General features: G+C 44.0%; 1 protein-coding gene across 17 annotated transcripts in view; it reads left to right on the plus strand.

Annotated features, from left to right (window-relative positions):
• LOC137415571 (RILP-like protein 1) overlaps positions 1-20,485 on the plus strand; it is a 69,447-nt gene that overhangs the window by 44,345 nt on the left and 4,617 nt on the right. For all 17 annotated transcript variants that reach the window (XM_078780775.1, XM_078780777.1, XM_078780780.1 and 14 more), the window contains 3 exons: positions 16,057-16,338; positions 16,571-16,707; positions 19,359-19,433. In XM_078780775.1, coding sequence (XP_078636901.1) covers positions 16,057-16,338; positions 16,571-16,707; positions 19,359-19,433 — 494 coding nt within the window. The remainder of the gene's footprint in view (positions 1-16,056; positions 16,339-16,570; positions 16,708-19,358; positions 19,434-20,485) is intronic.

Consider the following 20,485-nt stretch of genomic DNA (forward strand, 5'->3'; position numbering starts at 1 on the left):
GTCTTTTAGCAAACTTTCTGTGTTCTGAGGCAAAACTTGCCATTTATTTATCGAGGAAACGTAAACTGCAGAACATTGACGTTTTAGCTGATGACGTTTTAACTATTTTTAAAGCATTGGTTACATCGCGTGTTCTTTTTGAGTTTGAAACTCAAGATCCTGCTTTATTTAAAAACCGGTGGTGTGCGAAACAATCCTTATGTGGTATGGTTGGTGGTGTTCTAACAATCAATTTATAAATCTAAAGTATTGCTTCTTTGTTACCCCTTCCTTTCCTGGTTATTTCTTTTGATGCTTGTACAAACATCCTTCACCATGTAAAACTTGTTTTCCTTGTAATAAAGGGGAAGAAAAGTCAAAAGTCTCTCTCTCTCTCTCTCTCTCTCTCTCTCTCTCTCGCGCCCCCTGCTGGTCGTTTGCATGCTGGTTGTACTGTCATGGCGTCTGCTTGTGGAGGCCTGTGAGTGCTCTGTGTTGTTGCTCCATTCCCCCCCCCCCCCCCCCCCGTTTTCCCCCCTCTGTGTCCTTGTACCTGTTCGTGGAGTCTTCCTGGTGATTCCCATATACGTTGAGACGGGAGAGAGAGCCGGAGAGCACAGGGTGATCGCTGGTAAGGGTTCGCCGTTTTTGGGCGTCGCCCGATCGGTGTTTGCTCCTTCATCTTAAACCTCTATTTCCTTTTTTTCCTTTCGTTTATCCTTCCTTCAGTTTGTTTTGTTGCCTCCCTTTTCCGAAGTTAGGGAAATCGGAGAGGTCTGATTGCTTCCCATTCCCGGAGTTCGGGTAGGGAAGATTGTATTATATATTCACCCTCCCCGAGTTGGGGAGGGGTTGTAAGTGCAGCTGTTCCAGCATGGCAGCTGCACTATCTCGATTTACGGCCTTTCAGAGCCTGACCCGTAAGCACGGGTTCTTTTGTGTACCTCCGGAACGTGAGGTTAGTGTCGAGGACGTTGTCCTCGCAACCGGTCGTGTTGTCGGGATCGACAAGGTTGTTGCCGCTTCGCGGATGAACAAGCGGATCGTTATTTTTTTGTCCGACGTGGATTGTGTCCCACAAATTGTCGAACAGGGTTTGACAATCGATCCAGATTTATTTGTAATGATTTCCCCACTAGATAGCCCAGCGATAAAAGTCGTGATATCAAATTGCCCCCCATTTGTATCCGACGATGTACTAATTAAAGAGTTGTCCCGATACGGTACCATCGTGTCTCGTATCTCCATGATTCCCTTCGGGTCACGAAACAACGATTTAAGGCACGTGGTTTCATTCCGACGGCAAGTGTTTATGATTTTAAAAAATTCCCAGAAGGATTTAAACCTTATAATAAAATTAAAACATCAACAGAACGAATATACAGTGTACGTGTCCACCAACGTTCTAAAATGTTTTGGCTGCGGACAATTTGGGCATGTTAAGCATGACTGCCCCCGAAAAGAGAATTCTCCACAAGTGCAACCTCCCCTCCGAACCGGGAATAAGCAACCCCCCCACCTTCCCACCACCGGTCCAAACCCTCCCACCACTGACCCAAGCCCTCCCACCACCGACCCAAGCCTTCCCACCACCGAACCAAACCTTCCCACCACCGAACCAAGCCCTCCCGCCGCCGAACCAAGCCCTCCCACCACCGACCCGAACCTTCCCACCATCGACCCAAGCCTTACCACCACTGATCCCAATCTGTCCACCACCGACCCAAGCCCTCTTACCACCAATCCAAACCCCCCCGCCGTACCCCCCTCCCCTCCCCTTGAAACAGGGGCCCCTCCCTCTACTGAAGGATCTAATTGCAGCCATCTCCTGTTAACTATAGATCTCACCCCCCAGGCGACATCGTCCAATCACAGCTTGTTGCCTGCTATAACTGATCCTACCTCTCCCGCCGTGGTAGCCGATGGGATCCCCCTCCCGATGATCACGTCCTCCCTCCCCCCCCCCTCCCCCCAAACCCTTGCAATCTCTTCCCACTAACCAGGACGAGTTTCAATTAGTCTGCCCAAAAGGAAAAAGACATCTGCAAACAACAGATGAAAACGGTCACCTCTTTAAAAAAACCTACAACTGAAAACCGACAGCCCCTCCTCTCTGGCCTAGATTTTGTCCCTCGTCACAGAAAATCGTTTCTCGGTATTGGAGGACATAGATGTGGATGAATCCTCGCCCTTGTCTACTGACCTAGAAACTGATATGGTTGAACCACAAAAATTAGTACCCCCCCCTCCCCCCCCCCTCCCCTGAAGATGGCTCATTTCTCTCCCTCCCCGTCCCCCCCCTCTATGGACTATGCCCCATCCGATAACGTGGAGGGATGTGATGACGGTGAGGAGATAAATGATGAAAACCAGTGTGACACACCATCTGAGCCATCTGATATAGATGACTCTGTTAGTGAATGTGGTAGCCTTAAGGAAGAAGAAATCCCTCCAATCCCTCCCTCCGAGATAAAAAGGTTTCTTAAGGACACATTCCGAAAAAGGAATGTTGTAATAGAAACCTTTTTTCCGGAGCTACCTGATTTTATACATTCCGCTAAACTGATGGTAAAACGGCCCCACGTTTTTAATTTCAATTCCTCCCAACGTCACCGTTTAAAGAAGTGGTTGCAAAAAGCTAAGAATGAACTGCTATCAAAAAATTGAGTGGTGGTCACTCCTCCTTATAGCTGTAATGAGTTTTTCCATTTGTAGCCTGAATATTAACGGAGGATGTAGCTCTGTCCGTAAAGTTCAAGTAAGGGATTTTTTATTACAGAAGAAAGTTGACATTGCCCTCTTACAAGAGACCCATGCCAACGACTGCTGTGTCGCAGAGTGGTGTAGGCTCTTCCCCGGCCTGTCCTTCTTTAGTAACGGTGACTCCCGCAAAGGCGGTGTCGCAATAATTCTTAGCCCCTCCTTTTCGCCTTCATCGCTTAAATTCGACGAAATACACAAGGGATCCCTAGCATCCCTAGAATTCCACTACTATGGAAAATTCTATACTATTTTTAATATCTATGCCCCAAGTACGCCTGTAGCTCGGCGAGTTTTTTTTAATGACCTTGGGACACACCTAACGTCCCTCGACAGTCAAAACGCCCTAAAAAACCAAGACAATCATGTTTGTATTGGTGGAGATTTTAACTGCACCCTCCAACCCCAACTCGACAGGAACAGTGCAGAGCCCCATCCTGCCTCCACAATCCCTCTCACCAAATTTTTAAAACAAATGAATTTGACAGATATATGGCGGGTACAGCACCCATCAATCAGGCAATACACATGGTGTCGATGCATTCAGGGTAATATTGTACTTGCTCGCTTGGACAAGTTTTATATTAATCCTCCACTTGAACGCCTCGTTCTGTCATCCAAAATTTGCCCATCAGGATTCTCGGACCACAGCGCAACATTTCTCAAAATTTCTGCCCCCTGCCCGAAACACAAGAGTGCTTTTTGGAAATTTAATAACAACTTACTTGATGATAGTACCTTTAAGGACATTTTTCCGGAAATTTGGAATATTCTGGTTGCCTCCCAAGGGAATTTCTCCAACCTCAGACAATGGTGGGATAATGCCAAAACGCACATCAGACTGTTCTGCCAACAATATCGTGCGTATGGTGTTCAAGAGGAAAGAAAAACCACAACCTTACTTGAAGATGAAATCCTGGAATTACAGGAACAGCTTCAGGGAACCGCAAGTGTGAGCTACCAGGGAATGAGGCAACAAATCCATGGAAAAACGGCCTTACTGAATTCCATATCCGAAAGGCGAGCACAAAATGCTTTGTTGCGCCTGAAGATGAGGTACATACACGACCTTGATGCTCCAACCAAATTCTTCTTCAGCCTTAAAAGGGGGGCCTCTTCGTCAATGATTACACGCTTGCTCCATGATGGGGAACTCCTTTATGAAGATGGCAGAATCAGGGAATGTGCCCGGAAACATTTTAAACAACGGTTTATGCGGCATGACATTAACCAGGATGCAATATCGGAACTTGTTTCTAACCTTCCAACATTGGCGGAGGATCAGAAGCAGCAGTTGGAGGATCCTCTTAGGTTACCTGAGCTCACCGCTGCCTTGAAGGCCTTGGAACCTGATAAAGCCCCTGGACTGGATGGGCTGACAAGTGAATTTTTCCAGTTTTTTTGGGACACCATTGGACCTCACCTACTGCGGGTATTGAATGAATGTTTAGAGGATGGACAACTGCCGTGGAGTTGCCGGAGAGCAGTCACCACCTTAATTCCTAAGAAAGCGGACACTCAACTTATAGAGAACTGGCGTCCTATTTCTGTTTTATGTACGGATTATAAAATTTTAGCCAAAGCCTTGTCTAATCGAATGAAACCTTTTATGAATGTACTAATAGGAGAACATCAATCCTTTTGTATTCCTGGACGTACTATTTTTAATAATATCTTTCTTATCCGTGATACCATTCGGTTTTGTAACAATTTTAATATGAATGTTGGTCTGTTTTTCATTGACCAAGGAAAAGCCTTTGACTGTATTGACCACATGTACCTTTTTAGAGTTTTAGAGAATTTTGGGTTTGGACCTATTTTTATCTCGTACGTTAAACTTTTGTATTGTAATATATCCAGTGTTCTTAAAATTAATCAAGTATTGTGTAGCCCCATTGCTGTACAACGGGGAGTACGGCAAGGTTGCCCGCTATCTGGACTTTTATACTCTCTTGCCATCGAACCTCTTCTGCTCCAATTACGTACGCACATTTCTGGCTTCACTGGATCAATTCTTACCACACCGCTAAAAGTCTCTGCCTATGCAGATGATGTCTGTATTTATATAAAAAATAGTACTGACGTCACTGCGGTGGCTCAGGCACTAAAAACATATTGTCAGGCTTGTTCAGGCCAGGTAAACTGGAAGAAGAGTGAAGCCCTTTGGATAGGACCTGAAGATTGCCCGCCAATTGTCCTACCAGGAGGAGTGAACTGGCAGAAAAGTGGCATTAAATACCTCGGTATTTTCCTCGGAGACAACACCTTTGAGCAGCAGAACTGGGTGGGATTACCAGACAAGGTAATGGCAAAACTGGCCCGCTGGAAAGGACTTCTTTTCCAACTTTCGTACCGCGGAAGAACTCTCGTCATTAACAATCTTGTCGCCTCTATGCTATGGCATAAGATGATATGCCTACAACCGCCTGGGAGCCTTCTTATTACACTGCAAAAGAGCATTGTCGACTTTTTCTGGAGCGGGAAACACTGGCTCCAACCCCCCGTGGCATACTTGCCACTCGCTGAAGGTGGCCAAGGTCTTATTGATATCCGCAGCCGGATTATGGTCTTCCGGCTTCATATCGTGCGCCAACTTGTATATGGAGATGAAGCCCTACTCTGGAGGCCTCTGGCTAACTGCATATTACAGCTCACATGCAAGCTGGGTTACGACCGAGAACTTTTCTTGATGAACCCTCATCAAATCGATTCATCCTTGCTGCCCACCTTTTACCAAGGGGTGATGAACGCCTGGCAAGCCCTGTCCTTTTCCCGTGAAATGGCAACATACAACATGGAAATGTTGTTGAACGAGCCCCTATGCTACAACCCCTTCCTGGAAAACAGCTTGAATAATAGGGGACTCGTTCAACGTTTTGTTGATGCCAAGCTGCTGCGAGTGAAAGACCTCATGACAGAGTCTGGGAGCTGCCGGCTGAGTGCTGCCGCTGTGGCACAAAAAACCGGAATAAAATCTGTCAGGATCATCTCTCGGTTCCTTCAAGGGATATCCACAACGTATCGTAATACCTGCGAGGAACTTGGCCCTTCCCCCGAGGAAACAGCGGGTGACTTCCCCAAACTCCTAGTCTTCAGCCCGCCACTTAATCTGTCCCCTGGCCTGAACAGCCCTGATGATACTGCATTATCCCTTCCCGCCTTTCCAAAGAAAACTCTGTACAACGCGTACGTTAAAATTTTATACGCAAAAACATTTTCTGAGCACCCGAGGCTTCGATGGCGGGATGTTTTACCCCCAATACCACCCAATTGCCCCAATTGGCGAAGTTTTTATCTCTTGCCTACTCCAAAGTATGTTGGAGATATTCAATGGAAACTTGTACACTGGATTTTACCTTATAATGTTTTACTGAACCGGTTTTCTACTGCTAACTCTAATCTATGCCCTTTCTGTGCATCCATTGAAACCCTACCGCATATATACCTGGAGTGTGAACGATTGCAACCTCTTTTTACATTCCTTCAGGAACGCTTTGTGAAGCTTGGTTCCCTCTTCAATCACAATGTTTTTATTTATGGTGTTTTAGGACCGTCTTCCCTTAGGAATGTGGTTTTAATGAATTTTTTAATTGGCCAGGCCAAGTTTGCAATTTATAAATCCAGGAAGAAAAAAATGGGAAACGCTTCTGACTCGCCATGTGATGTACTGCTCACCCTTAAGGCTCTTGTAAATGCAAGACTAAAGCTAGAGTACCGGTTTTTTAAAATGAACAAGAATTTAACATGTTTTAAAGAAAAGTGGGTTTTTAATGATGTCATATGCACACTTGATGATGATGACTTGAAAATAACCTTTCCTTGAGACCATTTTATTGTGTTTTGTTTCTTTGTGACTGAACATAACTGATTTTTTGTACTCTTGTAATAAAAGGAAGAAACAGTCAGTCTCTCTCTCTCTCTCTCTCTCGCCCCCTGCTGGCCATTAGCTGTTGGGCGTGGCAAGATGGCAGCCGTGCATGTGTGGTGAGGTGTGAGCTGCTCCAACCGTTGATCTTTCTACCCCCCCCCCCCCCCCTTGCTCGTTGTCTTTCTTAATTTCTGTTCTTCCACTTTCCTTCTTATCCTCACGTTTGCCTACTCTCTGTCTGCCCCCACCACCCCAGTTCAACAACCCGCTGCTGCAACTCCTCATCCTACCCGTTCTATCCTACCCGTTCTACCCTCCCTCTGCCCGCTCCCCCCCCCCCACACCCCTCCCTTCCCCCCGCACACCCCACCCTTCCCCCCTAGTACATCCCTCGCATGTGTTGCTGTCTCGATTCTTTTTCTTTCTCTTCTAGCTTTTTCTACCTTTTTCCTCTAAGATACAGAGAGAGAGAGAGCCCACACCTTTTGGTGAGGTGGACGGGTGAGTCGTATTCCTATCGACACTCTAAGGAGTTGCGATGGGTTTTCGCCCCTTTCCTCATTAAGAGGTGTGTTTTACCGCGTTCGTTTTCTCGTGCTGGTACATGCCGAGTGGCGTTTTCTTTGCGGTTTTTTTCTCCCTTGCTTTACAGAAAACTGTACCCGACCACTCCCATTTTTCCCCCGACCCCTTCCTTTTCCCCCGACCCCAACTCGGCTTAGCCCGGGTAATTTGAATTAGTAAAATGTCGACACGTTCCCCGTATGCGGCTTTCGAAGCTCTCACACGGAAGCATGGCGTGGTGTGCGTTCCTCCCGATGAGGTTAGTGTGGAACACATTGTTATTGCTATTGGGAATATCATTGGAATGGAAAAGATCCGTGCAGCATCACGGATGAATAAACGTATCGTTTTTTTAGCCGAGGAAAGCCTCGTGCATGAGGTTGTCGCGGCTGGTCTGTCCACAGACAATGGACATTTCGTCTTAGTTTCCCCACTCGATACCCCAGCTGTCAAAATACTCCTATCCAACGTCCCCCCGTTTGTAAAAAATGAGTCGCTGTTAGCGGAACTATCGCGCTATGGTACAGTCGTGTCCCAGATCAAAATGCTGCCGCTGGGCTGTCGGAGTGAACAGGCGAAGCACGTCATGTCTTTCCGACGCCAGGCATACATTGTACTTCCCACATCCAACGTGGACAAAGTATTAAACGTGGTAATTAAATTCCGTATAAAAGATCACGACTACCAAGTATATGCATCAACCGAGACATTAAAATGCTTCACTTGTGGAAAGTTCGGACATTTAAAACGTTTCTGTCCCCGAACTGCACCCTCTGTGATCGAGCAGACAGGCTCTCTAGACAATACTGTGCCCCCTCTACCTCTCAACACTGACGGACAAACTACCCCAACTACTGTCCCAGACCCCCCACTACCTCCCAACACTGACGGACAAACTACCCCAACTACTGTCTCAGACCCCCCACTACCTCCCAACACTGACGGTCAAACTCCCCCAACTACTGTCTCGGATGACATCGCACCAAATTTAACGACCGCTGATAAAACGAACATGAACATCTGGGATGGGTTTACACTTGTTTCCTCATTAAGGAAGAGAAAAACACCCCAGGATTCAGTTACACCTCATAACGAAAAGGTGGTAGTTTTTCAGTCAAACATTGCGGGAATGCCTCTGTCCGACCAAATTACTACTAGCAACCGGTACGAACTGCTCATGCATGAGAATGTAGATCCCCAGCCCTTACCTGAGACTTTCCCCCACAATGCAACGGAGGGGAATTACATCCCTCCTCAAGGGAAAATTAAAGCTGTTCCGTGTCCTTCTGTGAATGATGCCGAAGTGCATCAAGCCCCGATCGTAAAAATAGGAGGAAACGTGATAGCAGAAAACCTGATCGTACTTCCAGCGGCTCCAATTTCTGAGCACAATGAAAATATTCTAACCCCAGCAGTACCTGTGCTGGCGGTCTTACATAACATGCCTGAGCACATTGGTAAAACTGATGGAGAACCTCAAACTGTCAAACCGGCGACGGTTTCCCCCGCACCCCTCCCACTACCCGAAGCTCCTTCAATTCCACTACCCCCTCCTGCTCCTATTAATATGGAGCAGGATGACACCTGCACAGCACAAGTTACCTCAGAGCCCCAAGAACCAGGAATTGAAAGTTTCCCAGACAGTGGTTCCGACATGTCAGATGAGGAATCTTACGAAATTGAGGAGTTCCCTACAACAAGCGAATCCAACGTCTTACCAGCCCAAATATTGAAATTCCTCAACCACACTTTTAGAAAGAGACACGTAGACATTAAAGATCACTTCTCTGACCTGCACGGGTTTATCGACACGGCAAGGAACATCATCCGCCGGCCTAGCGACCACCATTTCACAGAAGCCCAATGTAGCAGGCTGAAAAAGTACATTGTGAGAGCAAAAGATGAACAAAAAAATGAGATTTGGAAGCTTAAATATAAATGGCGGCGCGAGTCAGCTGCGCAAACTCCAAGTGGTGAACCTTGCACTACAGAAAACTTTAGACGTACTTTTCTTACAGGAAACCCACACTACGCCAGCATCCCATGCAGAATGGAACCGGATGATGAAAACGACCAATTTTTTTAGTGATTCCAATTCCCGAACTGCGGGAGTGGCTTTTCTTTTGAATCCCCATTTCCATCCATCAAAACTTTCCTTTAAAAACATAATCCCGGGGCATCTAGCCTCCCTAGAATTTGTTATTAACAACACAAATTTTACTTTGTTGAACGTTTATGCCCCTTCAAATAGCACTGAGCGGCAACGCTTCTACGCTAGATTAGGGCCTTATATGAGGCAAATAGACCTGCACAGGTGTATTGTAATGGCAGGTGACTTTTACTGCACTCTACAACCAAACCTAGATAGGAACGGTGCGGAGCCCCATCCCGGACCAGCTAAATTATTAGCAGAGATAATAAGGGATTTTAAGCTTCAGGATCTTTGGCGGCAACAAAATCCCACGACGCATCAATTTACCTGGAGCAAGATCACAAACAACCAAGTATCCCTAGCTAGGCTCGACCGGATCTATATAAATTCACCATTTTTTAATCTCTCCCCTACCACTGGAATTTTGCCTTCTGGTTTTTCAGATCACCATTTAATTACTGTGAATTACCATTCACATCTGTCCTTGAATCGCCATTCTTTCTGGAAGCTTAATGTCACCATCTTAGAAAACCCCTCCTTTAGGGCTGCTTTCAAAGACGTATGGTCTGTTCTATTAAATCAAAAACACCAGTTTACAGATCAGCGTTTGTGGTGGGACAACATAAAGGCCCAATGTAGAGGATTTTGTCAACAATTTTGTTTCCTAAGAACACAAGAGGAACGTAGAACAAAGGCTACTTTAGAAAAGGAAATTCTACAAATTCAAACAAATTTAAAAACTCACTCTTCTCCCCAACAAGAACTGAGACTGAAAGAAAAGAAAGCTTTCCTTAATACAATAATTGAGAACCAAACCCAAGGGGCATTAAAAAGATTACGGTTTCAGCAGCTCACCCTTTTGGACACGCCAACCCGATACTTCTTTGATTTTGAATCGAAGGCTCCTCACCCCCAAATTACTGCTCTAAAACGCCCTGACAATTCTGTCATCACTCACCCTGAAGGAATCAAGAGGGAAGCTAGACTCTTTTTCTCCAACCTTTACAAAACAAAAGAAGTTGACCTAAATGGTGTCTCTCACTTATTTGACGGTGTTTCCACCTTAACCCCAGAGCAAAGGCAGAGCCTGGAGAAACCACTCACACTTGAGGAACTCTCCATCGCATTAAAGAGCCTTGGCAAAGGGAAATCACCTGGCATCGACGGTCTACCGTCAGAATTTTTCGAATCTTTCTGGGACCTAATTGGCCCTGAACTGCTATCAGTCTTCCAGGAAAGCCTCGAAAAGAAGGAACTCCCGCTGAGCTGCAGAAGAGCAGTACTTACCTTGCTTCCAAAGAAAGGCGACCCTTTACTCATCTCCCAGTGGAGGCCAATATCACTACTATGTACTGATTACAAGATCTTTTCCAAAGCTATTGCCTTACGTTTTTCACCCTTCCTAAAGAACATTGTAGACATGGACCAAACTTATTGTGTTCCTGGTCGTAATATCCATGACAGTATTTTTGTTATTCGCGATTTGATTGATGTTTGTGATATTCATCATGAAAGTGTTGGCCTTGTTTTCCTAGATCAGGAGAAGGCTTTTGATTACGTTTCGCATGAATACTTGTCCGAAGTCTTAAATCGATTTGGTTTTGGACCCTTTATTTTATCATGTATACATATGTGTTATTCAAACGTATCTGCCCTGCTAAACATAAATAATGAGCTTGTGCCCCCCTTTTGTATTAAAAGAGGTGTTAGGCAGGGCTGCCCACTGTCAGGTGCTTTGTACACCCTTTCCCTTGAACCCCTCTTAAACACGCTTCGAAAGTCTTTGACTGGTTTCACTGTGAGAGGTTTAAACCACACTATAAAGACTATTGCCTACGCTGATGATATATGTGTGTGTATCAAAAACTCTGATGATATTGCTAAGATGATGCATGCTTTAGCACTTTTTAACAGAGCCTCGTCAGCAAAAATCAATTGGAAAAAGACTGAGGCACTGTGGCTCGAATCCCTTTCCCACCCCCCATTCTCCCCACCCCCCCCCCTTCACCCCCGCTTCTCCCCGCAAATATTGCTTGGAGAAGAGACGGGATCAAGTTTTTGGGAGTTTTTCTAGGTCCTGGAGATTTCATCAGGCATAACTGGGAAGGTTTGCCTGAACGCATTGAACTGCTTTTAATAAAATGGAAAGGCCTACTCCGCCAATTGTCTTACCGTGGCAGAGTATTGGTCATAAACAACCTGGTTACCTCCATTCTGTGGCACAAGGTCTTGGCTCTGCAACCACCTGCTGGGTTAATCGACGGAATACAGAAGAGCGTCACTCATTTCTTCTGGTCTGGAATGCATTGGCTACGACCGGAAAGATTAAATTTGCCGATACCTGAGGGTGGTCAAGGACTTGTCAATGTAAAATGCCGAATCATGGCTTTTCGTCTACGTACGATATGGTCCATTTTGCACGAGCCTGTTGTGCTTTGGAGGCAACTTGCATGCTGCATTTTGGGTCGTTTTGAGAATTTCGGTCATGCTAAGGAGCTTTTCCTAATGGACTTGACAATGTTTGATCTCTCTTCACTCCCCTCTTTCTACCGAAGTTTGTTAAATGCATGGCAAGCTCTCAAAAGCCATCGGGATCGTACTACGTACGAGAGATCCATGTTCTTCAACGAGCCACTGTTTTGCAACTCACTTTTTGAAGGTTTTGGAAGCAGCAGGGCCTTCATTCAAAAGTTTGTGGCTGCATCAATAACCAAAGTGTGCCACCTTAGAGACAATGCAAATGACAAGTGGCTAAGTGTTGCTGCTATTGCCTTGGCGACTGGCGTCAGATCATCTCGCCAACTAGACAGATGTCTAAGGGTGGTGCTTCATGCCTACAGTACCTCCCAACCTTGGTTGGTTCGTCCTGTACCTCCCTCTGAGCCGAGCCTCTCTCCTTTCCCCAACCTTCTTTTGTCGGCCTCTGAAAACTTGGAGCCAATAAATTTTGGCCGTTCCTTTTCCTCTTCCAGTGGTAACCGCAAAACCTTATATTTCCAATGTTTAAAAGCTCTTTTCCCCTCCTTGTCTTCCCCAGCACCTTGTAAGTGGTCTGCAGTCCTGCCACACACTCCTCCTTTCTCCCCAAACTGGGGATGGTATTATAAAAATCCTGTGCCAAAACGTGCTGGTGATCTCCAATGGAGAATCGCACATTGGATAATACCCACAAACTCTCTCATTCACCGCTTTTCACAAGCGACAAGTGATCAGTGTCCCTTTTGTGGACAGAGAGAAACCTTGGCCCATGCGTATATTCAATGCAGTCGTTTAACTCCTCTCTTTGTTTTCTTGAAAGTGCTATTTGCACGTCTTTCCATTGACTTCAATTTTCCAATGTTTATTTTAGGGCCAAGTGGCCCCTTAAACATCCAAGCAACAATTCTTGCAAACTTCTTTATCTCCCAAGCAAAATTGGCAATTTACAAAACCAGAAAATGAAAGATAAAGAATGACTTGTACAGTACAGATACTGTAGCAATGCTCAGAGCTTTTTGCGAGAGCCGGATAAAACTTGATTTTTACTGTTATTCGCTTTCCAGCCAACTTGAACTTTTTGAAAGAATGTGGTGTGTAAAGGATTTTTGTGAAATATCTGAGGGTCATTTGGTGCTTTCTCTCTAGTCTTTATTAAATATCCTTCTGTGTTTTTTTGGTAGCTTAACGGTTTGTTGGTTTTGACTTCCCCGATGGTAAAATTGCATGTAACTGTTTTGTTTATTTTGTTTTGACTGTAAAAAATCTTCATTTTATACTTTTGTAATAAAAGGACATAAAAGTCAAGTCTCTCTCTCTCTCTTTCTCTCTCTCTCTCTCTTTCCCATGTCTTTCATGGATGGGAAACTTTCTCCTTCTTTAACGTTGCAAACGTCATTCCTATCCATAAAAAAGGTTCCAAAACGGATCCTCTCAGCTACAAACTTAAAAAGCCTTGTCCCTGTCATAAGATAATTAATGGAGTCCATCATTGCGCTGACCTCAGGAACTCTCACTTCCTTAACTCACTAATCATTTTCAAGCGATTTGGCTTCCAGCCTGGTTATTCCACCTGGAATATGTTACTCCTTCTCAGACAGCATTGGATAGATGCCTTGAACCTCTATTCAAATGGTTCCCCATCCGTTCCTTGTCTCCAACACCTTCCCTATAAGTGGGGTTAAACTAACAGGTCGATAGTCCCCCAATTCTTCTCTGGATCCTTTATTAAATAATGTAGTTACATTTTCTAATCTCTAATCCTCCGGTACCTGTCTGGATCCAGTGAGCTAATGAAGATATGCGATAACATCTCACTTACCTGCTCAGCCCCTTCCCTAAATTCTCTCGGGTGCATATTATCTGGTCCTGGAGCCTTATCTACTCTTAAATTTCCTAGCTCTACCTTTACTTCCTCCACTCCAACCTGGATCTTCTGTAAAATCCCTTCCTCACCTCTTTAAATGTTGAAGGAAAATACCTGTTTAATAATCCTGCCGTCTTGCTTTCGTCACTAACCACTCTCCCTGTGCTATTCCTCATTGGATCCACACTTATCCTTGTGACCTGTTCTTTCCCCCTTATATACTTTGGTATATATACACAAACTGGGTTAAAAATTTAATCCTTGACTCGCTAGATCTAGGAAATCCTCCTCATTCCGTCCTTTCCCTGTTCCTGGACCCAATCTATCCCTGGCAAGTTAAAATCCCCCGTAATCAGTACTCTTCCATTACCCACACGCCATTTTGAATTATTCACATTATTATCCATCTTTCCTGCTCTTCCCACATCATCACTGGAGCCCTATGAAAAACATCCTACAAGTATCTCACTATTCTTCAAATCTCTAATCTCTATCCACACAGAATCCTCTCGATCAATTCCCTCCTCAATGCCATCCCTTTCTCTCCATCCAATACAGTACTGTCTTTCACCCAGATTCCAACCTCCTCCCTTTTTCTCTTTCCTATCACACCTATAAAAACTGTAGCCTTGAATTCCTTCCTGTCCTCCAGGTAGATTGCTCACTGAACCACGTCTCACTTACAGCAGCGATGTCGTTCTCTTTGCCTTCTAGTTTGGCTTCAAGCTTTTCCATCTTACTATTTAAACTCCTGGCATTAAAATATAATATTTTAAACATTTCCCTTCCTGAAATTCTATTGAATTAAATTGATACATGTGGGAAAATTACATGCCCAGACCAGGAATCGAATCCAGGTTCTCTGGAAAACCGTACCAGTGCTCTGCCATCTGAGCTATCTGGGTGACCCTGACCGAGCATGCAATTGTTCCCACACATAGAATTGCCACTCTCTTTCCGTCACTGCTTCCGGGGCACTTGCTGCCAACCATAGGAGCACCAAATGCCTGAACATGAGAGGGTCTTCCCCCAATGGGGGGGGGGACAAATCCATGTCCGCTATTATAAACACCACTGGGGGCGTAGTGAAACAATTAAATGAATGAACGGGATTATAAATAATTTAATTGATACATGTGGGAAAATTTTACGCACCCAGACCAAGAATCAAGCCCAGGTCCCCTGTGGAACTACACCAGCGCTCTGCCATCTGAGCTATCTGGGTGACCCTGATCGAGTCCTCGTCTGGGCATGTAAATTTCCCACATGTATCAATTTAATTATTTATAATCCTGTTCCTTAATGAAATTCTGTTTTGCTGCCTGGATTTACCAATGACATCATCAATTTGCAGTTCCTCCCTTTATGGGCTGTCCACGCTCCTCTAGCCTAAAAAAGCCTGATTTCCCTCCTGACTTTCCCAATACAAAACGTGCTGCTGCCCCCTTTATTTAGCTGATGGCCATCAATCCAAAAACACTCCTTTTGACCCCGAAAAGATTCCCATCGCTTCCCGCCATTTTGGTTTCGTATTTCCTTGTTCTAGACTGAACCTTTCATGTTGTCTCGAGATTTATAGTTACAGCAGACATGCCATCATCATGTCGATAAGGTTAAAGGGCTTTGTAAATAGCTGATGAAGCCATATGTCTGAAACAACACTGTCGAAGACTGCGGATGCTGATTATAAACTTTTACCAAAAAAATCCCAGCATTGCACATGCCCCCTTTTGGATCATGATCAATATTGTTTTGAGAAGGTTTCTCTCACTGGTAGGGGTTACCTGTATGTCAGGTGCATTTAAAAAAATTAGTCCGTACACCACACGGCAGGAGACAGGGTTTTGCAATCACTTCTGTGCCTGTCTGACCGGCCGTAATTTTTTTTTACCATTTGAGCAATTGTCATCAAATTTTCAACAAATCTTTATTATGAGAATATGGAGATGACAATGTAATAATTTAGTCGAACGGTCAAAGGTCAGCATCACATAATATCGTCAATTTTCATCCGATTGATCTGAAGTTGCAAGACTTTGCATATTGGGTCACTGAATTGGTTCACCAATCAGAAGCTAGAAGCCAATTGCTTTTTTAGGTGAACAGGACAAAGGTCACGTTTACATAAAATCGTCCATTTTTTCCGATTGACTTGAAATTTGAGCAGGGTTTGCATATTGGCATATTGCATTTGACTGAAGCATATTGCATTTGAGGTCAAAAGGTCAAGATAACCTGAAATCGTCAATTTTTTATGTATTTTTTAGCTGTTTTCGTCTGACTACAAAGCGGATGCGGACAGGCTTTGCATTTTCAGTTGCTTTCTAGTTTGAAATGTTCTGCAATTCTGATTTTCACATCTAACAGCTATTTCACTTGTTGTCCTCCTAGTTACAGCTCCAGGTGACACGACTAATTCGACTCAATGCAGAGCTGCGCGCATCTCTCTCCCGATACAAGAAGGAAAGGGAAAGGGCAGATAGTCAGACAAGGAACGACAAGAGGAAAACACTGAAGGAACCCGAGAGCAAGATACCTGGACAAAACGACGACGAGAATGACGGCAAGCGAGGAACCCGTGAACAGAGCCTGGGTTTGCGAGCAACGACAAAGGACAGAGAGCAATGGGACAAATGGAGTCAAAGTAATGTCAAGGCGAGGTGTACACACGGGGTGAGTAGCTTTGGTTTGATTGTCAGATGTCTTTCAGTTTCATGTTGTTGTGTGTAGGGGTCAGCACAGCCCAGCAATGATGTAACCAGCAGCCATGTTCTACACATGAAAGGAAAGGATCACTTTCGTGCTACACACTCACGTGATCCTCATCACTGCACACTATGTCCGTCCGGTCTCATCAGTTACAGAAGAGCCGTGTGACTTTTATTTCCTTGTTGTGCTTGTGCAGTGCAAATGCAAGGAGTGTGTTCAGCAAGATAAAGAACGTCCCAGGTTCACGTTATCTGAGCTGAACTCGGTTTTGCACGACAGGAATGAACTGAAAGCTGAACTGTTATCACTGAAGGAAAAAGCCAATGACATCAGGTGACCCGCTCTGTAGAGGACACGGCCACCTTACTTTCTCAGCCTCACGTACACTCTTCCCTGTAATGGCTGTATTCCCAAATTCTTATCAATCCTCACACATTATCGCTTTGGAGTGTTTAAACTATATTTATTTCACACTAACATGGTCATAAAACTCTGGCACATCATCAAATGATTCTTTCTTATATCATTTGACTTAGTCATTTGAATTGTGATGAAAATCATTATCCCCTTTATTATGACTAAGATTGAAAAGTTTCACATATGTCAGTCTGTTTCATTTGTATCTTTGTATATTTTTGTTTGTTTATCTGTGAGTGCGATAACTCAAATGCTTTCAGCTGTCATTGTCAAACTTTACCAGAGGGTTCGGAAGGCCAAAAGTGATGCCATCAATGTTTTTTTTTTTACTCTATAGGTCAAAGGTCAAGGTTAAAGGTCAAGGTTCTCTCATTTGTTTGTCCAGGTGATATCTCAGCCATCCTTTGAGCTAGGAAGCTGAAATTGGGGCACAATAGTGATCACATGCTTTGACCAGAAAATATTTTTTATTTTTGGATTAATCAATTAATTGATTAATTACTTAATTATTATCGATTTATTAAGTACTTATTTCTCCCTGGTGTTGGGCTAGCGGCTAGGGTGCCGGCTTAGGATCCTAGGATCCTGGGTTCGAATCCCGGTCGGATTGCTGAATTAACGCCAGGGGGGTTGACTCAGCCTGTCATCCTTCCGAGGTCGGCTAATTGAGTACCAGTTCACTGGTAATTCCCTGTTTGTCGTTAAAGGCGGCAAAAAGGGTTGGCGTCAGGAAGGGCATCCGGCCGTAAAACATTGCTTCAAAAAGGGGACCGAAAAACAACAACAACCACGGTTCCCGAAAAAGGCCAACCCCCGCTTTGCGGGGGAAAATGGCCTCTAAAGGTGTTTTTTTTTTTGGTTTTTAAAAAGTACTTATTTCGTTCCTTTTTCATTTGGGCAATATATCAGGCACCTTTTAAACTAGGAAGCTGATATTTGGACATGACAATGACCAAGTGATTTGGTTGTGAAGGGTATTTTTGATGTGTTGATTAATAAATTAATAGATTAATTATTTAATTATTAAATAATTTACTTCATTTTCAAAAGGTTACAGATAAGGATGAAACAATGGTGTTTTAGGTATGCTATCAGCCAATTATTGATTGAGATGATCAACTATTTTGCAATTTTTTTATTTTACCATGTTTATTTATTTTAATTACACAATCAATCAATCAATCAATTATTAATTCTCTCAATTTTTGTCATACCTGTCAGGCTACTGCCTGACACCTTCTTGTTTACTTTATTTGCAAAGATGCTTTTCCAAGTAATTACAGTCTATTCCTGATATGTGAAACACACTGCGGTACTGTCCCATGTCCTCCACCTCAGTAAGACGTACTGCCCCATGTCCTCCACCTCAGTAAGACACCCTCCTCGTTCGGTACTGTGCTATGTCCCCCACCTCGGTCGGTACAACACCCTCCTAGTTCGGTGCTGCCCCATGTACTCCACCTTGGTAAGACACCCTCCTCGTTCGGTACTGTCCCATGTCCTCCAACTCAGTAAGACACCCTCCTCGTTCGGTACTGTGCTATGTCCCCCACCTCAGTACGACACCCTCCTAGTTCGGTACTACCCCATGTACTCCACCTCGGTAAGACACCCTCCTCGTTCGGTACTGTTCCATGTCCTCCACCTCGGTACGACACCCTCCTCGTTCGGTACTGCCCCATGTCTACTGTCAATTGCACGTCATTTCCACTTTGATTATAAATGCTGGCAAAATGGGCAAAATTACCTTTTTCTGCATACATATTACTTTGTATTAGTATTTACTAGAAACACCCACTTCCTTCAAAAGCAGCCAGAGTGAGGGTGAGTGTAGGGAGAGAAGAGGGGATGGGGGAAATATATTTTGTGCCATGGCTAATAATCCCCCCTGTCTGCAGCAGGGGTCAGTAAACCACTTGCACTGTGGCACATGCACAGGCGAGAATCGTAAGCCATTTCCACCTCCCCTCCCTCTGAGGGGGGCATTTTTTTGTGCCCATGACTTGACCAAGTGTACTACAAACACATATGCAAGATTTAGAGTAGATCGGACAAGCCCTTTGTTGTCTATGGTTTTCAGCCGTACACACATATACAGAGAGAAAGACTGAAAGACTGAATAACATGGGCAAAAAAAGATAATTTTTTTTCAGAGTTATGCCCTTTTTGGACTTCGAAAATGTCACATCGGTAGGGGACATGTATTGCAAAGCAATTCTCGCTCTTGTTTAATGATTAAATATGTGGCCAATCGGCAGCAAGCACTGTAGCTTCGTTTCCATCTGCTGGGCTGTGTGATGGTAATGCCAATGGATGTTGCTTTAGTTTGTGTTGCAGTACAAATGTACTCCAGTGCATACGATGTTCTAAATATGACTGATAGAGTGCCAAGGATAGTCCTGAACCAGAAGGATCTTCACCATTAAGTACTGGAGACAATGTGTGCAAACTAGAACGCAAATTCTCAAAAGACAAACTCTCAACATGAATTGAAGACAAAGGCGATGCGACACTTTTATAACCTATAGCTAGCTCATCAAATTTGTTTATTCTGTTTTCTTTTGCAGAACTGATTTTCATCAGGAGATGCCATCGCCTTCTGCTCTTCCAATGTCTCCAACAGAAAGCAACGTTAAACGGCTGTATGTTTCCATATCTTTCCATATACATTTGATACTTCCTCTTCCTTATCTTGTTTCATTAAAGGGTATCCGCATCCGTGTTTAGTGTGGCAGAAAGTACAGTATTATATTTATTTAATACGACGCATATGACACATCAGTGTGTCAACTACTCAAGCGTTAACCAATACTTTTGTCATTTATCTGAGTCAAATCACACACAATACATGACTTTGGAAATGACGCATGAATGCTAAACAAGGCCTTTCACACATGTGTGTTGTGCGTTTTCACTGACTTGGTTCTACTCACCGGGCACTTTTAACGTGCCGTTGCTCACGAGTAACTAAAATTGGCTTTTACACATAATTTGCAAAAGAGTGGCTATTTCAAGGGGGTTAACCTAATTCTTCTGTTCCTGGATGCAAATCAGACTCACGGAAACGCAGGAAATACGAGAAATATCCATGGATGAGACTGAGAGGTGTTGATTTCCTATCATTTCCTGTTCCAGTGAATATACAAAAACACATACAGACAAGAAAGGACACTTATTTCGTCCAAGACAACAACACAACAACAGGCATTTTAAGGCCATTTTCCCTGCAAGAGCGGGGGTTAGCCAAGAGCGGTTCGTCCAAGGAAGGACATAAATCTAGTATAATTTCTCTTATGACCCCGGAACCAAACAAACAATATATTTATGACAGCTGCTCCTGTAGCTCCCCACCCATTCCCCTCCCAACATGATTAATAATAAATATCATCATTTAAAACTTACTCTGCCCATTCACAAGCCCCACATACAGTCACGTGAAAAAGTAAGTACACCCCATGTAAAGTTTTGACTTTTTCAACATATTTAAACATACAGCTATTTGATCTTCATTTCAACAATATTGATAGATAAAGGTGATATAATATAAAAAATATCATGAAACATTTACATTTTGTAGTCCATTGTATAATTTAAATAAACATAAATGCAAATTTCGCATGTGGAAAAAGTAAGTACACCCTTGGCTCTAATAGGTGGTATTGCCCCCTTTGGCAGAAACAACCTCAAGTAGGTG

Source organism: Myxine glutinosa, chromosome 6 (assembly GCF_964187855.1).
Source record: "Myxine glutinosa chromosome 6, kmMyxGlut1.1, whole genome shotgun sequence".
Lineage (NCBI taxonomy): Eukaryota > Metazoa > Chordata > Myxini > Myxiniformes > Myxinidae > Myxine > Myxine glutinosa.